Consider the following 22703-nt stretch of genomic DNA (forward strand, 5'->3'; position numbering starts at 1 on the left):
TACTGCAAGGATGGTGCTGCCTGATTGCTCACTGTCATCCACTTTCCTCTTAAAACCACATGGTGTACCCTGCCCTCCTTCCCTATAGGAGATCGGGGTGGTGGTGTGTGGCAGGGTGTTCAGGTTGTTACACTTGTTCTAAGTCACACAAATACAGTTGTACTTTTCCTCATTTCCTTCCATGCAGAGTGCTGTTATTTGTCTGCAGTGGCCAGCAGAGTACATCATTGTCTTTGGACTGGCTGAAGGGAAGGTAAGGGAGGGAAGAGAAACAGGAGAGGTGATAGGTGGGGGTGATGATTCTGGAGAGAAGAATATGGTTCATCGTCTCCCTTAGGATCAAGTTGTAAACTAAAGGAGAAAACAAAAGGAATCGGTTTTGTGGGTTTCTCTTTTTATTTTGTTCCTTAGGGCCTGAGTGAAATTGAAAGTAAGCCTCTCCAGACTTATACCTGTTCTCCCATTTTTAGGTTCGTTTAGCAAACACCAAAACTAATAAATCATCCACCATCTATGGGACAGATTCTTATGTGGTATCATTGACAACAAAGTGAGTAGGGAAGACTGGTGTCACAAGAGCTGGGAGATATGAGGGAAAAGCCAGTGGGGAGGGGGTCTGGGCTGGGAGACCAGCAAATGAAATATGGGAAGACTGGTAGCAGGAACACAGCTGTGGGGTTTGTCAGAGAAAGGGGACTTTCTCGGTGGGATACAATACACTGATCTCTCCCCATATTTCCCTCCTTTCCTTCCTTTCCCCTTTTTAGTTGCTCTGGGAAAGGAATTCTCTCTGGTCACGCCGATGGTACCATTGTTAGGTATTTCTTTGATGATGAAGGCTCTGGAGAGTCACAGGTATGAACAAAGGATGCTCTAGGGTAGGAGAAGGAAATTCCAGGAGCCCTCCTAGAGGATACTGCACCGCTCAGGCATTGATGTGGAGGTGCTAGGGGAGGAGGTTAGAGTAGTGAGACCTCAGGGAGAAAGATGGTTGGATGCGACCATAGAGAAGATTCTGAGCTTTTTATGGCAAAGGTGACCCAAGTGGATGGACTTTGAGACAAGAGAAAAACTCTGAGGGAAATGTAAAGTGAAAATTATCTAAATGAGGATTTTAAAATTATGTAAAAATTATGTAAAAAAAAAAATAGTAAGTTTTTTTCCCCTCTGGAAAAGTAAAAGGGAAAAGATAGGAGAAAAAAGGAAACTTTCCTGTTTTATTAAATATATAATTAACCCCCTGAACAATCCAGGAGGCTGGGGGTACCATCCTACCCCACGCAAAAATCCATGTATAATTTTTTTTTAATAATTATTTTTTAATTTTATTCATTATTATTATTTTTCTGTTTGATCAGAGAGAGACAGAGGGAAAGTGAGAAAGCAAGCCACCAAGTCCAGGATTTGAACCATGGTCAGCCAGCACCTTTAACCTCCGTGCCACCTGCTGGCCCCCTCCATGCATAATTTTTGACACCCCCAAAACTTAATAGCCTATACTGTAGACTGAAAGCCTTACCTTTAACGTAAGTAGTTAACATGTTTTGTATGTTATATATAGTATTTACATGTTATATTCTTATAATAAAATAAGCTACAGAAAAGAAAATGTTCAGGGACCAGCAGATGTCATAATGGTTATGTTGCTGAACTCCCCCCAACATAGTCGACCGTGGTTTGAGTCCCAGATCTGGCAGCTTAAAACACACTGGGTGCGTATGCTTGCCTGCCCCAAATCATAAGGAGAATGAAGTAGAAAAGATTGCAGCATGGCCATTCTCCCCAGGAGACAATTTTTGTCTCTTTGGTGAATGCACATGTTCTATAGCATCAATCTCTATTTAAAAAAGAAGAGGAAGAAGAAGAAGAAGAAAAGAGTATGTTCAGAAAATCGTAAGGGGGCTAACCCTGAAGTATAGTAGTTAAAGAATCCAGATCCTACATGGCTGACCACAGTTTGAATATTAGCCCCAGTGACTTGAAAATCATGCCAAGTGCATGTGCATGCTTACCTCAAATCCTTACAAGATAGAGAAATGGAGAAGACAGGATTGTTACATGACCATGCCTAATTCGGAAGGTGATTTATTCCCATCCCCATCTCTCTGTCTCTCTCTGACTAGCATGTGTATTCTCTGGGAACTGAAAAACAAACAAAAGAAAAATATATTTGCAGTACTATACTGTACTTGCCAATATCTTTATTGAAACACATCTATGTGTAAGTGAACCTATGTAGTTCAAACCTGTTTTGTTTAAGAGGCAACCACAATTCTGTTTTATTTTATTCATGGGGGCCAGCAGGTGGCGTAGTGGTTGAGGTGCTAGACTCCCACATGACCAACCACAGTTCAAGTCCTGGAGCTAGAGGCTTGAAACTGGGTACATGTGCACACATGCCAAAAATCCCAAGAAGAAAATGGAAGAAAAGGGATTACACTGTGACCATTCCTCCTTGGGGGTAAATTCTCACTTTCTCTCTGACTCTCCAGGAAGTATGCACATCCTATAGCAAAAATCTTTCTCAAAAAACAATAATAATAATTATAATGATTCATGTAATAATGCATTAAATTTAGCCCTTCCAAAAAAAAAGTTCTCCCTGTGAATTTCAACAGTGTTGGTTAATATGTAGCACAGTTCCCTTTTGAGGCCTCACTAGGTGTTCTAAAATCAACTTGCAACTATTTTGAGATCTCTTTAGACCATAAGGTCAACAAATGTGTATACTAGGAGAATTCAAAAGAGTCAAAGAAAAATGAAATTAAAGTACGAGTTTATTTTTTTAAATAATTATTTATTTAATTTTATTTATTCATTCGTTTATTTCAATTTGACAGAGAGAGATACACAGAGAAGAGAGAGGAAGAGTAAAAAAACAAGCCACTAGGTCTGGTATTTGAACCATGGTCGGCCATGTGGGAGTGTCCAGCGCCTTAACCACCACGCCACCTGCTGGTACCATTACAAGTTTATTTTTATTTTTTTTATTCATTTATTTAGAGGTTTTTGCTATAGGGCGCATGCTCTCGCCAGAAAGACAGAGACAGACAGAGAGACAGAAAGCGATAAATCACTCCCCAGAGGGAATGGCCATGCCGCAATCCCTTCTCTTCCTTTCTCCTCTCAGGATCTTGGGCAAGCACACACATGAGCCCAGCGTGAGTTTAAGCCACTGGGTCCAGGACTCAAACTGCGGTTGACTACATGGGAGTCCAGTGACATAGCCATTATTACTAACTGCTGGTCCCAAAGTACAAGTTTATTTTGGTCCAAAAAATTGTTGAAATTCATGCATAGTTTTTTTAGTTTTGTGAGTTTTGTTGTTTTTGTTTTTGTTTTTGTTTTTTTGGTGGTGGTTTAGTTGCCACAAGGTGTATGCACTTGCCAGAGACAGGCAGAGAGGGAGAAAGTATCCCTCCAGTGGACATGTCACACTGCAATCCCTTCTCCATTTCTACATCCTGTTGGGATTTGAGGCATACACTCACATGCACCCAGCATGTTTTTAAAGCCACTAGGGCTGGAATTCAAACCGTGGTCTGCCATGGTGCTCCAGTTCCCTTAAATACTAGGCAACAGGGCCAGCCTCATGCATAGTTTTTCCATAACACACATTTCCACGAACTTTCTGAAGACCCCTTGTATATGTCATGTTTATGAGTGTGAGTATGAGACAGAAAGATAATTTGCCAAGTCTTCAGCATTATGAGGAGTTGGAGTGTATCAGGTACTGGGAGTAAGGAATTTCTGGGGTGGAGTCCTCAAAAAGTAACTGAAACCCTCTATCTCTGTCTTAGGGAAAGTTGGTGAACCACTCATGCCCACCCTATGCCTTGGCTTGGGCAACCAACAGTATCGTGGCTGCAGGCTGTGATCGGAGGATTGTGGCCTATGGGAAAGAAGGCCACGTGCTACAAACTTTCGATTATAGCCGGGACCCTCAAGAACGGGAGTTCACTACGGCTGCAGCAAGTCCTGGAGGCCAGTCTGTTGTGCTGGGAAGTTATGACAGGTGGGTCCCCTTTCCAGTTGCATCTTTTACCTACTTTCCCTGTAAACATTTTTTGCTTTGCCTGATTATTCCAAACCACTGTGGGGGACTGAAGCAGAATGAAGTGTACACTGAAAGAGATTCTCTGATTGTAACTCACACACTTTGCTCTTCCTTTCATGTCCAGTGGCATGCTGGCAATTCCAAAATGCCCGTTTGTCTCTCTGCCCCTCCTTGGTATTCCACAGCAGAATTCATCTTTACTTTCCTGTCACCCCTTTCAGACCACTAACTGAGAGTTTATCCCATTTTATAGTTTGTTGTTTGTATCTATCTGGCTAAATTGAAGAGTCCTTGAGGATGAGCAGATAGCATAATGGTTACATTGCGGGACTCCCACATAGTGGACTGCAGTTCAAGTCCCAGACCCAGTGGCTTAAAATTCATGCCGGGCATGTGTGCATGCATGCCCAAGATCCTGAGAGGAGTACGGAGAAGGGATTGTAGCATGGCCATCCCCTCGGGAGAGTGATTTCTTGCTTTCTGTCTCTGTCTCTCTCTGTCTCTCCAGCAAGTGTATGCACCCTATAACAAAAATTTCTCAAAAAAAAAAACACCCTGAAAAAAAAATTTTTCAAAAAAAAAAAAAAAAAAAAAAAGTCCTTGAGGAGAGAACTTATTATTCATCTTTTAATCTCTAGTTCCTAGGTTAGTATCTATTGGGTCATTGGAAGAGTCACAATGTATTTTTCTGTGTTTTTCTATGCAAAAATGTGTCTTGACTTTTCTAACAACCCAATAGTACATAATATATACTTATATATTTAGTGAATGAATGAACAAATAGGAGATAAAGAAGCAGGATCTGGGACCAGCAGTTAGCATAATGGCTACGTCACTGGACTCGCACATAGTTGACCGTGGGTTGAGTCCCAGGCCCGGTGGCTTAAACTCACACCAGGTGCGTGTGCGTGTGTGCCCAAGATCCCAAGAGGAGAATGGAGGAGAAGGGATTGCGGTGTGGCCATCCATCCTGGGGGGTGATTTCTCACTTTCTGTTTGTCTGTCTGTCTTTGTCTGGTGAGCGCACATTTTTGTGGGTGCGCCACAGGCCCAAAAGCAAAAAAAAAAAAAAAAAAAGAAAAGAAAAAAAAGAAGCAGGATCTGGGTTCTATCACAGTTAAACTATGTAACCTCAGTTTTGTCAGCCCTGGTTTTCTGCACCATGCAATTTTATCTCCTCGTGACTCTATTTCTCTTTTTTCGTACTTCATTACTAACAATTCGTTTTTCTCATCAGCCTGATCTTTTGTTTTCTCTGCTTCCATCTCTCTTATTCCACTTTTCTTTTGCCTTGATTTCCCCCAGCTTTTTTCCACCCCACTTTTTTGTCTTCTCCTATTAGACTGTCTGGCTTATCTATTCTCTTTCATGGTTTTTCTTCTTCAGTTATCAACTTGTAAAACCCAAAGAGGGATCTTTTGCTCATCTTCCATCTCTTCTAAAAGTCACATACTTTATTTCAGGCTTCGGGTGTTCAACTGGAGCCCTCGAAGAAGCATCTGGGAAGAAGCAAAACCCAAGGAGATTGCCAGCTTATACACCATCACTGCCTTGGCCTGGAAGCGGGATGGCTCACGCCTCTGCGCAGTGCGTTACTAGTAACCCCTCTCCAAACTAGGAAAATTCCTTCCTTATTCTAAAGTACTCTCCCTAACTCTGGAGAATTTCCCCTTTCCTTTTGACCCCAACCTAAAAATATGATGCTTGAAGCAAGAAAGAGACATTTATACTTTATTCAAGGCTAAAAGAGACAGAGTTGCATAGGTCAGGCTGATTTCTCCCACATGACCTCATCGGTAGGTAGTACCCTTGAGTCCTGTGACTGACACCTCTGTCCTTGTGGAGCTTCCACAGCCTGCAGCCCTTTCACTGCCAGCTCTTCTCTAGATTCTGCAGCCTAGGATTTGAGGATGTCTCTGGATGCCCTCCCAGGCCAGTGTGCTGTGTATGTTACCTTTTATGGTGTCATTTTCCCTTCTAGGGCACTCTCTGTGGTGGGGTGGAACTGTTTGACTGCTGCCTCCGGAGGAGCATTTACAAGAACAAGTTTGAGCTGACATACGTGGGACCTAGCCAGGTAAGCAGTTGCTAGCCTTGCCACACTGAGATCTCGTATGGCTCACTTATCATTGTAGCACTTCCCTACCTTCCAGCTGCAGCCCCAAGGTAAAATTTAACTTTTTCCCTCTGGCAGGGCTGTCCTGGAGAACAGAACGTGTCAGAGTAATACCCTGATAGCTTTCCTGCCATAGTTCTTCCTGCTAACTGTAAGAAAAGGTTTAAGCTCCAGGCTTAGCAGATACAGAGACTGCCACTTACATCTTTCTGGTTTGAGACCTCACTGCCTGTACACTGTCGGCTGTGGAGGTTGATAAATAGGGTTATAAGGTGAACTCTTGTTTTAGGGCCTCAGCGCTCATGGTATTTGATGTTGCAAGCCAATTTCTGAATTCCTGAGCTCATTTTTCTCTTTCCTCTACCTCTTACCCTTTTTTAATTACTATTATTCTTTCATTCTTTTATTCTCTCCAGAATAAAACATCTATTCTTTTTTTTTTTTTAGAGAGATTTTTGCTATAGAGTGTGTGCACTCGCCAGAGAGACAGAGAGACAGAGAGACAGAAAGTGAGAAGTCACCTTCCAGGATGCACATCCACACCCAATCCCTTCTCCTTTATTCTCCTCTCAGGATCTTGGGCACACATGCACACACACCTGGTATGAGTATTAAGCCATTGGGTCCAGGACTTGAACTGTAGTCTACTACGTGGGAATCCAGTGACATAACCATTACACCACCTGCTGGTCCCAAAACATCCATTCTTTACTGTGTTAGCACTGTTGGGCATTGAAAAGCACAAGGATAATTATCTGTAAGACGTTTTTGATTATGGAGATTGTTATACAAAGTAGACAAACATACCAAAAAAAAAAAAATATATATATATATGCACACATACATACATATGTACATACAGACTGTGGCAGTGGAAAATGTTATAAAAATTTGTACAGAGTTATAGGAACATAGGGACCAGCAGTTGCTGTAATGGCTCTGTCGCTGGACTCCCATGTAGTCAACCCCAGTTTGAGTCCCGGACCTGGTGACTTAAGCTTATGCCAGGCGCATGTGTGTGCGTGCCCAAGATTCCAAGAGGAGAATGGAGGAGAAGAGATTGCGGCATGGCCATTTCCCCCTGGCGGGCGATTTCTCTCTTTCTGTCTCTCTGTCTCTCTGGCAAGCGCACACGCCCTAAAGTAAAAACCTCTCCAAAAAAAAAAAAAAGAGTTATAGGAACATAGAGTGATTGGTTTTATCCTGTGAACTTTTTAAAAAAATTTTATTTAACTTTTATTTAAATTTGATCAGAGAGAGAATGAGAGAGAGAGGAAGTGAGAAAGCAAGCCGCCAGGTCCAGGACTCGGATCACGGTCAGCCATGTGGGAGTCCAGCGCCTCTAACCACTATGCCACCTGCCAGCCCCTCTCCTGTGAACTTCTTTTTTTTTTAATTTTTTAATGAATTATTTTATTTAACTTTATTTATTTATTCATTTATTTTCATTTGACCAGATGGACAGAGTGAGAGAAAGAGAGACAGAGAGAGAGAGAGAAAGTGGAAAAGCAACCACAGGACCAGCAGTTGGCACAATGGCCACGCTGCTGGACTCCCATGCAGTCGACCGCAGTCTGAGTCCCAGACTCGGTGGCCCAAATTCACGCCAGGCATGTGTGCGTGCATGCCCAAGATCCCGAGAGGAGAACGGAGAAGGGACTGCATTGTGACCCTCCTCCCTCGGGGTGATCCCTCGCCCCCTATCCCTTCATCTCCCTCCATCCCTCTGGTGAACACATGAGCCCCATAGCAAAATCCTTTCCAACAAAAAGAAAGAAAGGAAGGAAGGAAGGGAAGAAAGAAAAAGAAAAGCATAGAAAATAACATGAGTAAATGAGTAATGGTCTGGAGTTTTCAAGTTTTCTTGCAGACTTGGGCACATAGGGTACAGCTGGCACAAGCCAGGATCCCCAAGTGGGCATTTCTGCCAAGGGAAGCCTCCTAGTGGAAATGTAGCAGACAGCCCAGTGCACCTAGATTCTCCTGTGAACTTTTAGAATCATATGTATTATGAACTCAAAATATATATGAAAGTCTTTCATGAATAGGGAAACCCAATATAGATATAAAGTATCCTAATTATCAACAGTGTCCTAGACCAGGTAAGGTAGTAAGATCTTTGCTTTCTTACCATCGTGGAGGTGGGCAAAGGACACAGCATGTTCAGCCCTTTATTGAGCTGAAGAAGTCTGCAGAGACTCACACTGGTCCCTTACCCAGGTGATTGTGAAGAACCTGTCATCAGGAACTCGAGTGGTGCTCAAGTCACACTACGGCTATGAGGTGGAAGAGGTGAAAATCCTGGGAAAAGAGCGTTACTTGGTGGCCCACACATCTGACACGCTGCTTCTGGGGGACCTGAACACTAATCGCCTTAGTGAGGTAGAAACCAAAGATGGGGAACTGGGCAGTGGGGCTTGCTACTCTGGAAAGCCAGGGGCGCCAGGGGTACAATCTCTGACATTCTGGGGTTGAGAACCTGGTTTCAGGTAATGAGACAGAGGGAGTTTAGAATCCTGGCTTGTCATCTCCATAATTGGGCTGTTTCCACACTTTCTCTCAAAAACATATCAGCGCCAAGGCAAAATCAGACATGTACCTCATTTTTAGATGCCAAAGGCTCCCTAATCTTGATCTCGCCGCCTCTCACCTACCATTCTTTCAGCATTGTCTTAGATGGTTGCCTGCGTTGTTTCTTATGTCTTCTCTCCCCTCACAGGTAGCCTGGCAGGGATCTGGTGGCAATGAGAAGTATTTTTTTGAAAATGAGAATGTGAGTAGGATTTGATTGACCTCTTAATAAGCTCCCTTTTTCCTTCTGTGTCAAAAGGATGGCAAGTGGATGGGGAGACTGCAGATAAAGGATACAAAGGGGGACCAGCAAATGGTGTAAGGGTCCTGGCGCTGGACTTCCACATGGTCCATTGCAGTTGTGGTCCCAGACCCGGCGGTTTAAAACTCACACAGGGAACATGTGGTGTGTGCCCAAAATGCCGAGAGGAGAATGGAGGAAAAGGGATTGCAGTGTGGCCATACCCCTGGGGAGTGATTTTTCACTTTCTGTCTCTCTGGTGAGCACATGTACCCTATAGCAAAAGAAAAAGAAGGAATAAGGTGTAGAAAGCCGAGCAAGTCCCAACAGTAAGGAGGACAAATAGGCAGGGGACAGAACAAGAAGAAAAGAGGGGTCACCTGGAACTGACAGTGCACCTCCCTCTACTTTTCTATTTATTCTCACAGCCTTTCTGCTTTCCCCAGGTATGCATGATCTTCAATGCTGGAGAGCTCACCCTGGTGGAGTATGGGAGTAATGACACCTTAGGTTCTGTACGCACTGAATTCATGAATCCCCACCTCATCAGGTAATGTCACATGGTTCTCTAAATCCTTGAAACCCAGAATTCCTTTTTGACTTCTAAACTGTATGTCCTTAGCTTAAGCTAAAAACTGCATCCTAGGGACCAGCAGTTAGTGTAATGGCTATGTTGCTGGACTCCCACGTAGTCAACTGCGGTTCGAGTCCTGGACCTGGTGGCTTAAACTCTCGGGTGCGTGTGCGTGCATGCCCAGGAACCCAAGAGGAGAATGGAAGAGAAGGGATTGCGGCGTGGCATCCATCCTAGGGGATGATTTCTTGCTTTCTGTCTCTGTCTGTCTGGCGAGCACACGTGCCCTATAGCAAAAACCTCTCTCGCTCCCCCCAAAAAAAACCCTTCATCCTATGTAATACTTTAGAGCCCTTGCTAAACGCCTCAACTTTGTAAGCCCATTTTGCCTCTCCCCACCCTTTATATTTCAGTGTCCGTATTAATGAGAGGCGACAACGGGGTATGGAAGATAATAAGAAATTGGCTTATCTGGTTGATATTAAAACTATTGCTATAGGTGAGTAAGGCTCTCATAATTTTAATAACAAGACAGGTGTTTACATTGTTGTTCTGTATCACAGGTGTGTGTTCAGTGAGAAATCTAGGGCTCTGTGGGACACAAGATAATTGTATTACTCCATTGGTCCAATGGATATATGAAATGTCTGAGTCCAGATTTGTGTGTCTCGACCTAGGTTTCTAGATATAGATACATCGATACATATCATGTAGGCCTGTCCTGTAGGTATATCTAGTAGGGTTGGCAAATTGTGAATTAATGAGAAAAACCATTAGCAAATTTATGAATTTTCTTGTTTAAACTTCATAGCATAGTAGATTCTTAAAACTAGAAGGGGCCTGGGACCAGCAGATGAAGTAATGCTTATGTTGCTGGACTCCCATGTAGTCGACTGCGATCCGAGTCCCTGACCCAGCAGTTTAAAACTCACTCCAGGACCATGTATGTGCATACCCAAGATCCCAAGAGGATAATGGAGGGGAAGGTATTGAGACATAGCCATCCCTCAGGGGGGATGATTTCTCGCTTTTTATCTCTCCATCTCTCCAGCAAGCCTACGCACTCTATAGCAAAAATCTCTGTTAAAAAAAAAAAAACGAAACTAGGAGGGGGACAAGCAGTTAGCATAATGGCTATGTCGCTGGACTCCCATGTAGTCGACCGCAGTTTGAGTCCTGGACCCAGTGACTTAAACTCACGCTGGGTGCGTGTGCATCCAAGATCCCGAGAGGAGAATGGAGGAGAGGGGATTGCAGCGTGACCATCCCCCCTGGGGGTGATTTCTTGCTTTCTGTCTCTCTGTCTCTCTGGCAAGCGCATGCACCCGTAGCAAAAACCTCTTTGAAAAAAAAAACTAGGAGGGCCTGGCATGGCAGGTGGCCCTAGTGGTTAAGGACACTGGATTCCCACATGGCTGGCCCTGATTTTTGAGTCCCAGACCTGGCAGCTTCGTTTCTCACTTTTCCTCTCTCTCTCGCTCTTGCTCCATCCCTCTCCGGTCCAATTTAAAATAAACAAATAAATAAATAAAGTTAAATAAAATAATAATAATAAAACACTAAGGGCCAGCAGATGGTGTGGTGGTTAAGGGTGGTGGACTTCCACATGGCTGACCACAGTTTGAGGCCTGGGTCTGGCAGCTTGCTTTCTCACTTGCCCTCCCTTTCTTTCTCTCTCTCTGTCCCTCTCTGATCAAATTAAAAAATAATAAATAAATAAAGTTAAGTAAAATAATTCTTTAAAAAAAAAACTAGAGAGGGCCTAATTTTTTAATCATTAGTAACTAGTAATGACAGAAACTTTATTTGCATTTCACAAATGTTCACATTTATAAATCTTATTTTATATATTAGTATTTAATTTTGGTGTAATATGTTTCAAACATAGAAAAAATATATAAAATATTCAGTATTCTCTAAAAAAGTGTAAAGGAAACATAGCTATATATTGGATTGTTAAGCTCTCAAGAGGAGAGTGGAGGAGAAGGATTGTGGCGTGGCCATCCCCCCACTTTTCTCGCTTTCTGTCTCTTTGGCAAGTGCATATGCCATATAGCAAAAATCTCTCTTAAAAAAAAAAATAAACAAATGGGTCTCTGGAGTCAAACCATCCCACTTGTACACTCACTGTCAGTGTAATTTTAGGTAAGTTACTTACCTTTTCCATATCTCACTTTCCTACTCCCCAAAATGGGGGAATATTAACTACCTTATATAAGAAGCACTTGTGCCTGGGACCAGCAGTTGGCGTAATGGCTATGTCACTGGACTCCCATGTAGTCGACCACAGTTCAAGTCCTGGACCTGGTAGCTTAAACTCATGCTGAGCGCGTGTGCATACATGCCCAAGATCCCGAGAGGAGAATGGAGGAGCATGGCCATCCCCCGCCGGGGGGTGATTTCTCGCTTTCTGTCTCTCTGTCTTTCTGGTGAGCACACGTGCCCTATAGCAAAAACCTCTCAAAAAAATAAAACAGAGAAGAAAAAAGCACTTGTGCCTGATACGTAATAAACACTTAATAAATGCTGGTTGTTATGATATTATTATTACTTGTTTACTCATACTCAATTGTCAATTTCTAGCACTTTATTTATTGGGTTGTTGGAAAAGTCATGATGCACTTTTACAGAGAAAAATGGAAAAATAGGGGCCAGCAGATGGTGGGATTGTGGTGTTGAACTCCTGTATGACTGACTGTGGTTCAAAGACCTGGCAGCTTGCTTGCTCTCTCTCTCTGTCTCTCTCTCTCTGTCTCTCTCTCTCATTCTCCATCCGTCTGTCTCTGGTAAATACATGTGCCCTCTAGCAAATTAAAAAATAATAATAAATAACATTAAATAATTCTTTTAAAAAAATACAAAAATTACCTCATAACTTTTCCAACCACCTAATACTTTGAAACTCTTATCTCTCACTGATGGATATTTAAGTTGTTAGCTTTTTTTTTTTTTTTCTTTTTGGAGTGGTTTTTGCTATAGGGCGCATGCACTCACCAGAAAGACAGAAAACGAGAAATCATCCTGCAGGGGGGATAACCACGCCACAATCCCTTCTCCTCCATTCTTCTCTCGGGATCTTGGGCATGCACGCACATGCATCCAGTGTGAGTTTAAGCCACCGGGTCCAGGCCTTGAACCCTGGTCGACTACATGGGAGTCTAACGACATAGCCATTACACCAACTGCTGGTCCCAAGTTGTTAGCTTTTAACTATTATAGTGATTCAGTTCTCTAAGAGTAGAATTGCTGAGTCATAGAGGAGGTATAGCTTCATCTTCACTGAAGGTTTCCAAACTGCTTTCCAAAGAGGTTATACCAATTTACATTTGCACCTGTAATTAGAGTTCTCAGTGTTCAGCATCCTCTCCAATACTTGAAATTGCCTGATTTCAGGGCTGGCCCATGGCCTGGTGATTAAGGGAACTGGATCCCACATGGCTGACCCTGTAGTTTGAGCCCCAGAGGCTTGAAAAGCATGTTAGGCACATATGCATGCATGCACAAAATTCTGATAGGATGGTGAAATGGAGGAGAGGGGATTGTAGTGTGACCGTGTCCCATTGGGGGATGATTTCTCCCTCTCCCTTTCTTTCTGTCCCTGTCCCTCTTGGGCAAGTGCACTTAGGCAGAAATAAAATAAAATAGAAAAGAAATTGACTGGTTTCATAATTTGGCTCAACCTGTCTGTGAAATGATACATCATTATATTAACTCATCCATTTATTGACCATTTGGATTTCTTCTGTGAAATGCCAATTCCTACCCCTGGGTATCTACCCAAAGGACTGCTCAGTCAGAAAAGCGCTTGCATATCATTGTTTATTGCAGCATTATTCACAATTGCTAAGATGTGGAACCGCAAACGTCCATGAACAAGTGAATAGTTTGAAAAAATGTGGCACATATACTCTTTTCAATCCTCTTCGGCCATAACAACAACAACAAAAAACCAAGACCCTAGCATTTGATAGAAAATGGTCAAATATGGAAGACTTATTACTGACTGAAACAAGCCTATCCCTTGCCTGTTTTTAGAATCCGGTGTCTCTTCCTCATTGATTTGAAGGAGTTATTTGTTTATGCACATATAGCCTTTGCTGGTTATTTGCATTGCAGATATTTTTTTCTTTTTTTTTGGAGAGGTTTTTACTATAGGGCGCATGCGCTCGCCAGAAAGACAGAGAGAGACATAGAGACAGAAAGCGAAAAATCATCCCCCAGGGGAGATGGCCACACCACAATCCCTCCTCCTCCATTCTCCTCTTGGGATCTTGGGCATGCACGCACACGTGCCCGGCGTGAGTTTAAGCCGCTGGGTCCAGGACTTGAACTGCGGTCGACTACATGAGAGTCCAGCGACATAGCCATTACGCTAACTGCTGATCCCTGCATTGCAGATATTTTATCTCAGCCAGTGGCTTGTCTTTTTTCCTCCTTTTGGGTATCTTTTACAGTTTTGACATTTTATCACTTTAAAAAAATAGTTTGAGATTTTTGAGTCTTATTTAAGAAATCCTTCCTATTCCCTCCTATATTTTAACATACTGAAATTTTGCTTTTCACCTGCAATTTATTTTTATGTGTAGTGTGGGTAGGTATCTAAATTTATTTTTTTCCATATGCTTAACCATTTATTGATAGTCCATTCTTTACTCACTAGTTCATAATGACATTTCTGTCATAAGTCAAGTTTGCATGTACACATGGATCTATTCTTAAGACAGTTTTACATTTCATGACTATAGACCAAGAAGTCTAAGATTCTAGCTGTAATAATGAGCTATGAGGCTTTGGATAAGTCAATTCACTCTGTAGGTCTCATTTTCAATGCATTTAAAATGACAGAATTCTTAGGGCTAGCAGGTGGCATGGTGATTAAGGCGTTGGACTCTCACATGGCCGACCATGTTCTAGTTCAAGTTCTAGACCTGGCAGCTTGCTTTGTCACTTTCCCTCTGTCTCTCTGGTGAGCATGTGTGTGTGCCCTGTAGCAAATTTAGAAATAATAATGATAAATAAAACTAAATAATTTTTTAATGACAGAATTCTCTTAACCTTTTTAAGTTACTGACCCTTTTGAGCATCTAATGATAATCATAGACCCTCTCTCAGAAAAATATATATACACACATAATTTTATATTTAATTATAGGAGTGGTGTCTTATATCTCTAGTCTTCTATGATTATTATTGGAGCATTGAAATACAGCTTTTGGACTGGCCCTGTATATCAGCCGTTAAAGGATCTAGATGCCTCTAACTGACCACAGTTTAAATCCCAACCCTCATGGCTTGGAAGACACACCAGGTACATGTATATGTGTGCCCAAATTCCTGACAAGAAGATAGGATGGAGAGAAAAGGATTGTGGCTTGACCATGAGTCTTTGGGAGGTGCGTCCTCTGGCAATTAAAACAACAAAAAACAAACAGAACATGGCTTTATCATTTTCCTTTTTGGGGGGGAGAGGTTTTTGCTATAGGGTACACGTGCTCACCAGAAAGACAGAGAGAAACAAAGAGACAGAAAGCAAGAAATCACCCCCCTGGGGGGATGGCCATGCCGCAATCCCTTCTCCTCCATTCTCCTCTCAGCATCTTGGGCATGCACGCACATGTGCCTGGCACGAGTTTAAACCACTAGGTCTGGGACTCGAACCGCAGTTGACTACATGGGAGTCCAGTGACATAGCCATGACGCCAACTGCTGGTCCCAATAATTTTGCTTTTTAAGTAAAAGAAATTTTAGGGGCTGGCAGGTGGCATGATGGTTAATTAAGGGCACTGGGCTCCATCATGGCCAACCGCAGTTCAAGTACCGGATCTGGTGGCTTGCTTTCTTACTTTCTCTCCTTCTTTTTCTCTCTCTCATGCTGTTCCTCTCTGGTCAAATTAAAATAAGTAAATAAAGTTAAATAAAATAATTATTTTATTTATTTTTCTTAGATTTTTGCTGTGAGGTGCATATGCTTGCTGGAGAGACAAGAGACAGAGAGACAGAAAGCAAGAAATCACCCCCAAAGAGGGATGGCCATGCCACAACCCCTTCTCCACTTTCCTTTCAAGATTTTGGGCATGCATGTACATGCGTCTGGAGTGGGCATGAGTTTTAAGCCTCCAGGTCTGGCACTCGAACCACAGTCAACTACTTGGGAGTCCAGTGACATATAACCATTACACTATCTACTAGTCCCAAGATATTTTATTTTCTTAAAAAAGTATTTATTTATTTCATTCACATTTGTTATTATTATTTTTTCAGTTTGACCAGAGAGAGACAGAGAGAAGGGGAAAGCAAGAAAGCAAGTCACCAGGTCCGGGACTCGAACCACAGTTGACCATGTGGGAATCCAGCACCTTTAACCACCATGCCACCTTCCTGTCTTGAGATTTTATTTTTTTAAGTTTATTTCTTCCACAAGTCAGAGAGACAGAGACAGAGAGATGGCATCCCCAATAGGGTCTTGATACAGATCTATGTCCATCCTTAACCAGCCCTGGATTACAGACATATGCATGCCTGGCATATTTAGGGAGGCCTCCCAATATGAACCCAGAACTTTCTCATGTGGGTCAGCCTCACAGAGCATCCCATTTTACTGCTGTGCCACCATTTAGCTCCCAAAACTTCATTTTTAAATTGATCTTTCCAATCATAGATGTCGCCAGCCCTTGGTCTTTAGCGTAAGCGTGTGTAACAAAGGCAGGCACGTTGCTTGTAAATAATGGGTAGAGCAATAAGAGTTGTGAATTAATTTTGATCAAGAGACTCCCTGAAAGCATCCCAGTCAACCCCAAGTGGTCTGCTCTAAATGTGATTATTTCTTAAATTGTCTACAAGATTCAGACCAAACTAAAATATTTATCCTCTACACTGACCAGCCTAATTTTAGTCAGAGGTTTCTGTTTTTTATCTAAGTACCTTCCCACCGTCAACCACTGTTTACCCTTTCCCACTGCTCATCTTCCACCATTCATGGTTCAACAGCTTACACAGTAGGTACTCAAATGTGCAGGAGCGAATCTGATTACCAAGGCCTATTGATTCTTCACCTTTTTCTCACTGGTACACCACATGGGTTTATCCTTAATGTGCTCAGTGCTGCCACCCAGAGGATTTCATGAATAGTGGAAACTTCTTGCCTAGTAGTTCAGACCTGCTCAGATCTTCCCAGAGAGGAATCACTTTTTTTTTTTTTTTTTTTTTTGGAGAGGGTTTTTGCTATAGGGTGCATGCATTCGCGAGAAAAGACAGAGAGAGACAGAAAGCAAGAAATCACCCCCCAGGGGGGATGGCCATGCTGCAGCCTCTATTCCTCCATTCTCCTCTTGGGATCTTGGGCACAGACGCACACGTGCCCGGCGTGAGTTTAAGCCACCAGGTCCAGGACTCGAACTGCTGTCAACTACATGGGAGTCCAGCAACATAGCCATTGCGCCAGCTGCTGGTCCCAGAATCACATTTCTTGATAAGTTTGGACCATGTGAGTTAACTGAAGGGTTGAACAAAACAAAACTGTCTACAATTTTAGAAGAATCTAGCAAAATTATGTCATATTGACAATTTTTTTTGAGAGGTATTTTTGCTATAGGGCACGTGTACTTGCCAGAGAGACAGAAATTGAGAATCACCCCCCACACACAGGGAGATGGCCACGCTGCAGTCCCTTCTCCATTTTCCTTCCAAGATCCTGGGCACACATGCACACACTCCTGGCGTGATTTTGAAGCCACCAGGTCTGGGACTCGAGTCATGGCTGTCCATGTGGGAGCCCAGTGACCCAACTGCTATACCATCTGCTGGTCCCAGCAATTTGCATCTTCTAGTGACTCACCAGACTAATAGAACATTTTTTTAAAGCTTCAAAACAGATGGTTTATTGTTTCTTATTACTAGGAAGTCTGTGGAATTAATAACTTCAAGTATATCTAATCCACTGTTCAAATAAAAATAGAACATTTTTAAAGTTCAACATGGGATTATAAAACCAAAGTTTTGCAGACTTCCTCATGCCATATGTGATTATGTGGAGCCTCTCTTCTTAATCCTGTCTCCTTTATAGTGGATCTGATCGGTGGCTACAACATTGGCACCATCAGCCATGAGAGCCGTGTCGATTGGCTGGAACTTAATGAGACTGGGCACAAGCTCCTCTTCAGGGACCGGAAACTTCGAGTAAGAAGGGTTACTAGGGGTCATAGGCATTGGCTGGTCCACAGAGGATGTGAGACAAGTTGCTGCCAAGGATTGTGGGAGGTGGAAAGAGACATAATTTCTCGGCGCTATCACATGAGCTTGGTAAAAAGCACAAAAATCAACATGCTCTGTATCCAGTATCACAGCCCATTCTATATCACCCTTGAGGAGATTATATTATGATGACAACATAAGTCAGGAGGGGTGTTTGAGAATTGCTCCCTCTCATCATGCACAGGTTTGAGTCCTCGTGGAACTTCCTCCTTGCCTTCCTCCTCCTCATGCCTAACTGACCTTTGCCCATACCTCCTGCTCCCATGCTTCTCAGCTGTACTCACGGCAGCACTGGAGCTGCCCAAGGACAGTCTCTTCCTCGCCTCTTGCAGATCTTGTTTCAATATGTACCACCAGAGCTCAACCTCAGGGTGGCAGAGACAGTCAGGTGATTTTCTTTTCAGTGAAAGCCACGTCACAAATCGCCAAATCAGCTCATTTTTCTGGTGACCTTTTTTTTTTTTCCAGAATTATTTTATTTAATTTTATTCTTTGTCATTATTTTAGTTTATATTTTTGAAGTTGACCAGAGAGAGACAAAAAGAGAAAAAGGAAAGTGAGAGAGCAAGCTGCCAGGTCTGGCACTCAAACCTCAGTCAGCCACGTGGGAGTCCAGCTGCCTCAACCACCACACCACCTGCCAGCACCTGGTGACCTTACTTTTATAATCCCAGCTGGCAACTCTGGCCCAAGGTTACTGTAAGAATGGAAGTCTGACCTTCACCTAACTTAAATTCCTACATATAGACTTTTGCTCTTTTGGTCATCTTTTGTTTGACGAGAGTCAGGATATCTCAGTACAGCATAAACCTCACAGGTTGCAGCTCCATAAACTGTGAAATTCAGCATGTACCTGACTGGGGTTGAGGGCAGTGGCGGGCAGGGGGCAGGGGAGAGTCACTGACCATTTGGGAAGACACCCCACATCCCTTCTAATTGTACTGTCTGCCTCTTCCTTCATAGCTGCACCTGTACGACATTGAAAGCTGCTCTAAGACGATGATCCTCAACTTCTGCTCCTATGTGCAGTGGGTTCCAGGAAGTGATGTGCTGGTGGCTCAGAACCGAAACAGCTTATGTGTGTGGTACAACATTGAGGCACCTGAGAGGGTCACCATGTCCTCTATCAGGGTATGTTGACGCCGGGCTGTGAGGCTGATTAATTAGACCCCTGAAAGAATCCTAAGGTTACCTGGTTTCCTCTGCCACTCACCTATGATCTCTACAATAGAGTTGACAAATGAAGCTTAGACCTCTTCCCTATAGTGGACTGGCCCTCAGAACCACCCTTGTTCAGATTACTGATGTCTTATTAGACTCTGCGAGTACAGGTTTTCATCATAGCAGCCCCGGAAATTCACCACGGCGTAATGTGGCGTGCTCTCTAATCTGGAGGATCCCTGGTAAGACTGGATCTGGGGACCAGCAGTTAGCATAATGGCTGTGTCGCTGGACGCCCACGTAGTCGACCGCAGTTCGAGTCCCGGACCCGGCGGCTTAAACTCACGCCGGGGGCTTATGCGTGCGTGCCCAGGATCCTGAGAGGAGAATGGAGGAGAAGGGATTGCAGTGTGGCCATCCCCGTGGGGGGTGATTTCTCGCTTTCTGTCTCTCTGTCTCTCTCTGTCTTTCTGGCGAGCACAGGCGCCCTATAGCAAAAGCCTCTCCAAAAAAAAAAGAATGGATCTGTGCCATCTCCTTGTGTACTGATTCTCTGTTAGAAGCCATTCAGACTCCCTTATCATTCAGAATACACTTCAGACCCTCTCTACTTTCCCACTACAATGTCTCTCTCTCTCTCTCTCTCTCACACACACACAGAGTAACCCTCCAAAATCTGGAAGGAGTTTGAAAACAGCAGAGGAAGGCAGGCCCTCTCTCTGCTAGACCAGGATGACCAGTGTGGGCATGGATGCTGCACTAGATGCTCGCTTTTTGTCCTTTCTTCATTCCTTTTTCTCTCCTTTCTTGCCTCATTTTAGATTGATTGAGGCCTAAAATTTGGTTTATTTCATCTTTTCCTTAAAACACCCTTTTAAAACTTTTTTGGTTTGGAAGTTATTCTATTTCTATAAAGATGACCCTTGAAAATTTAACATATATTTAAAGCAACAAAGTCTAAAGTTAGTCAGCATCTAACCTCCTGTCCCTTATAAACTATGGAAGGACCGTAAGAGGCTTTTATCACCTCCCCTTTGCCATTGTTGTTCAGTATTTTAGTTCTGATCATTTTTATCCCCAAAGTTATTTTTTTTAAAGAATTATTTTATTTATTAATTGTCATTATTTTATTTATTTATTTATTTGTTTTTATTGAAGTTGACCAGAGAGAGACAGAGAGAGAAGGAAAGTGAGAAAGCAAACTGCCAGGTCCAGAACTCAAACCATGGTCAGCCATGTGGGAGTCCAGCCACCTTAACCATCACGTCACCTGCTGACCCCCCCAAAGTTATTTTTTAAGAATTGGGACCAGCAGTTGGTGTAATGGCTATGTTGCTGGACTCCCATGTAGTCGACCACTGTTCAAGTCTCGAACCTGGTGACTTAAACTCACACCAGGCATGTGTGTGTGCATCCCTAATATCCCAAAAGAAGAATGGAGGAGAAGGGATTGCAGCATGGCCTGGGAGGGATTTCTCGCTTTCTGTCTCTCTGTCTCTCTCTGTCTTTCTGGCAAGTGCACGTGCCCTATAGTAAAAACCTCTCAAAAAATTATTTTATTTAACTTTATTTATTTATTTTAATTTGGCAAAGAGGGACAGAGGGGAGGGAGAGGGAGAGAGAGAGAGAAAGTGAGAAACAAGCTGCTAGGTTTGGGACTCGAACTGCAATTGGCCATGTGGGAATCCAGCACCCTTAACCACCACGCCAGCCCCTCCCCAAAGTTATCTTACACAGACTGAATTCATTTCAGTTTACCATTGTGGTACCAGTTTCTTTTTTTCATTTTTTTTTTCTTGTAATGCCAGTCTTCCCTCTAGAATTTTTTTCTTTTTATAAAATTTTTAAAGAATAATTTATTTATTTGCTTATTTACTTATTTATTTTAATTTGACCAGAGAGGGACATACTATAGGGGGGTGGGGTAGTGAGAAAGCAAGCCACCAAGCCCAGGCCTGGAACTGCAGTTGGCCATGTGGGAGTCCAGTGCCCTTAACTACCACACCACCTGCCAGCCCCTGGAATTTTCTTCTTTTTTCCTATTTTTTTTTTTTTTTTGGAGAGATTTTTTTTTTTCACTATAGGGTGCGTGCGCTCGCCAGACAGAGAGAGACATTAGAGACAGAAAGCGAGAAATCACCCCCCAGGGGGGATGGTCACGCCGCAATCCCTTCTCCTCCATTCTCCTCTCGGGATCTTGGGCACGCACGCACACGCGCCCGGCGTGAGTTTTAAGCCACCCGGTCCGGGACGCGAACCGCGGTCGACTATGTGGGAGTCCAGCGACACAGCCATTACGCTAACTGCTGGTTCCCGGAATTTTCTTCTTAAAGAATATCATTTAGGCGACCACAGGAGACATGGTGGTTAAGAGCACTGGACTCCCACATGGCCGACCACGGTTCAAGTCCCAGACCTGGTAATTTGCTTTCTCACTTTTCTTCTCTCTCTCTCACTCTGTCCCTCTGTGGTCAAAATTTTTAAATAAATAAATAAGTAAAGTTAAATAAAATTATTTAAAAAAAAAAAAAAGAATATCATTTAGAAGTTTCTTTAGATAAGGTCTCTTTAGTGAAAAATGATAAAATCATTTTTTGATTAATTGAAAGTGTTTATTTAGCCTTTGTTCTTAAAGACACTTGGGGGAACAGCAGGTCAAATAATAATAACAATAATAATTATTATTATAAATAACATTAAATAGGGGACCAGCAGGTGGCATGGTGGGTAAGGCGCTGGACACTCCCACATGGCTGACCATGGTTCGAGTCCTGGCTTGCTTTCTCACTTTCCCTCTCTCTCTCTCTGGTCAAATTAAAATAAAATGAATGAATAAAAGTAAATAAATAATTCTTTAAATAAATAACATTAAGTAATTTTTTTAAAGACACTTGAGAGGACAGCAGATGCTGTGGTGCTTAAGGTGCTAGACACCCACGTGGCCCATTGTGATTCGAGCCCTGGTCCTGGCAGCTTAAAAGTCACAAGGCGTGGGGCAGGCAGGTGGCATGATGGTTAAGGGCGCTGAACTCCCACATGGCTGACTGCAGTTTAAGTCCCAAACCTGGCGGCTTGCTTTCTCACTTTCCCTCTCTCTCTCTCTGGTCAAATTAAAATAAATAAATAAATAAAGTTAACTGAAATAATTCTTTTTAAAAAAATCACACAAGGCACATGTGTGTGCATGCCCAGATCGCAGGAGGAGAGTGGAAGAGAAGGGATTGCAGCATGGCCATCCCTGCTGGGGGATGATTTCTCATTTTCCCTCTCTCTGTCTCTCTCGCAAACGTACACGCCCCATGGCAAAAAAAAACTAAAAAAAGAAAGGGAAAAAAGACACTTCGATTCAGTACCCCGTTCTAAATTAACAGTTCATTTTTCTTACCCTTTGGGAATGGTGTTTCATTGATTGATTACCATTATTATCTTGAGAAATTTCTCAATAGCCCTTTTTGTGTAGGTGATCTATCTTTTCTCTTTGCTTTTTAATTTTTTTTTTTTTTCTATAGGGCACCTGCACTTACTGCAGAGACAGAGAGAGGGAAAGTGAGAAGGCACCCCCAAGGGTAATGGCCATGCCACAATCCCTTCTTCATTCTTTTTTTTGGTGGGGGAGAGGTTTTTGCTATAGGGTACATCTGCTCGCCAGACAGAGAGAGAGACAGAAAGCGAGAAATCACCCCCCAGGGGAGATGGCCACGCCGCAATCCCTTCTCCATTCTCCTCTCGGGAT

General features: G+C 43.0%; 1 protein-coding gene across 1 annotated transcript in view; it reads left to right on the forward strand.

Moving 5' to 3' along the window:
* The window catches only part of IFT172 (intraflagellar transport 172), a 53913-nt gene that overhangs the window by 5916 nt on the left and 25294 nt on the right, over positions 1-22703 (forward strand). Inside the window, exons 5-16 of the mRNA XM_006162145.3 lie at positions 188-253; positions 471-550; positions 768-855; positions 3801-4015; positions 5521-5644; positions 6039-6134; positions 8394-8555; positions 8893-8946; positions 9432-9535; positions 9973-10058; positions 17622-17734; positions 18773-18940. Of these exons, the coding sequence (XP_006162207.1) occupies positions 188-253; positions 471-550; positions 768-855; positions 3801-4015; positions 5521-5644; positions 6039-6134; positions 8394-8555; positions 8893-8946; positions 9432-9535; positions 9973-10058; positions 17622-17734; positions 18773-18940 (1356 nt within the window). The remainder of the gene's footprint in view (positions 1-187; positions 254-470; positions 551-767; positions 856-3800; positions 4016-5520; positions 5645-6038; positions 6135-8393; positions 8556-8892; positions 8947-9431; positions 9536-9972; positions 10059-17621; positions 17735-18772; positions 18941-22703) is intronic.

The sequence above is a fragment of the Tupaia chinensis genome, unplaced genomic scaffold (assembly GCF_000334495.1).
Source record: "Tupaia chinensis unplaced genomic scaffold, TupChi_1.0 Scaffold139757_1, whole genome shotgun sequence".
Classification (NCBI taxonomy): domain Eukaryota; kingdom Metazoa; phylum Chordata; class Mammalia; order Scandentia; family Tupaiidae; genus Tupaia; species Tupaia belangeri.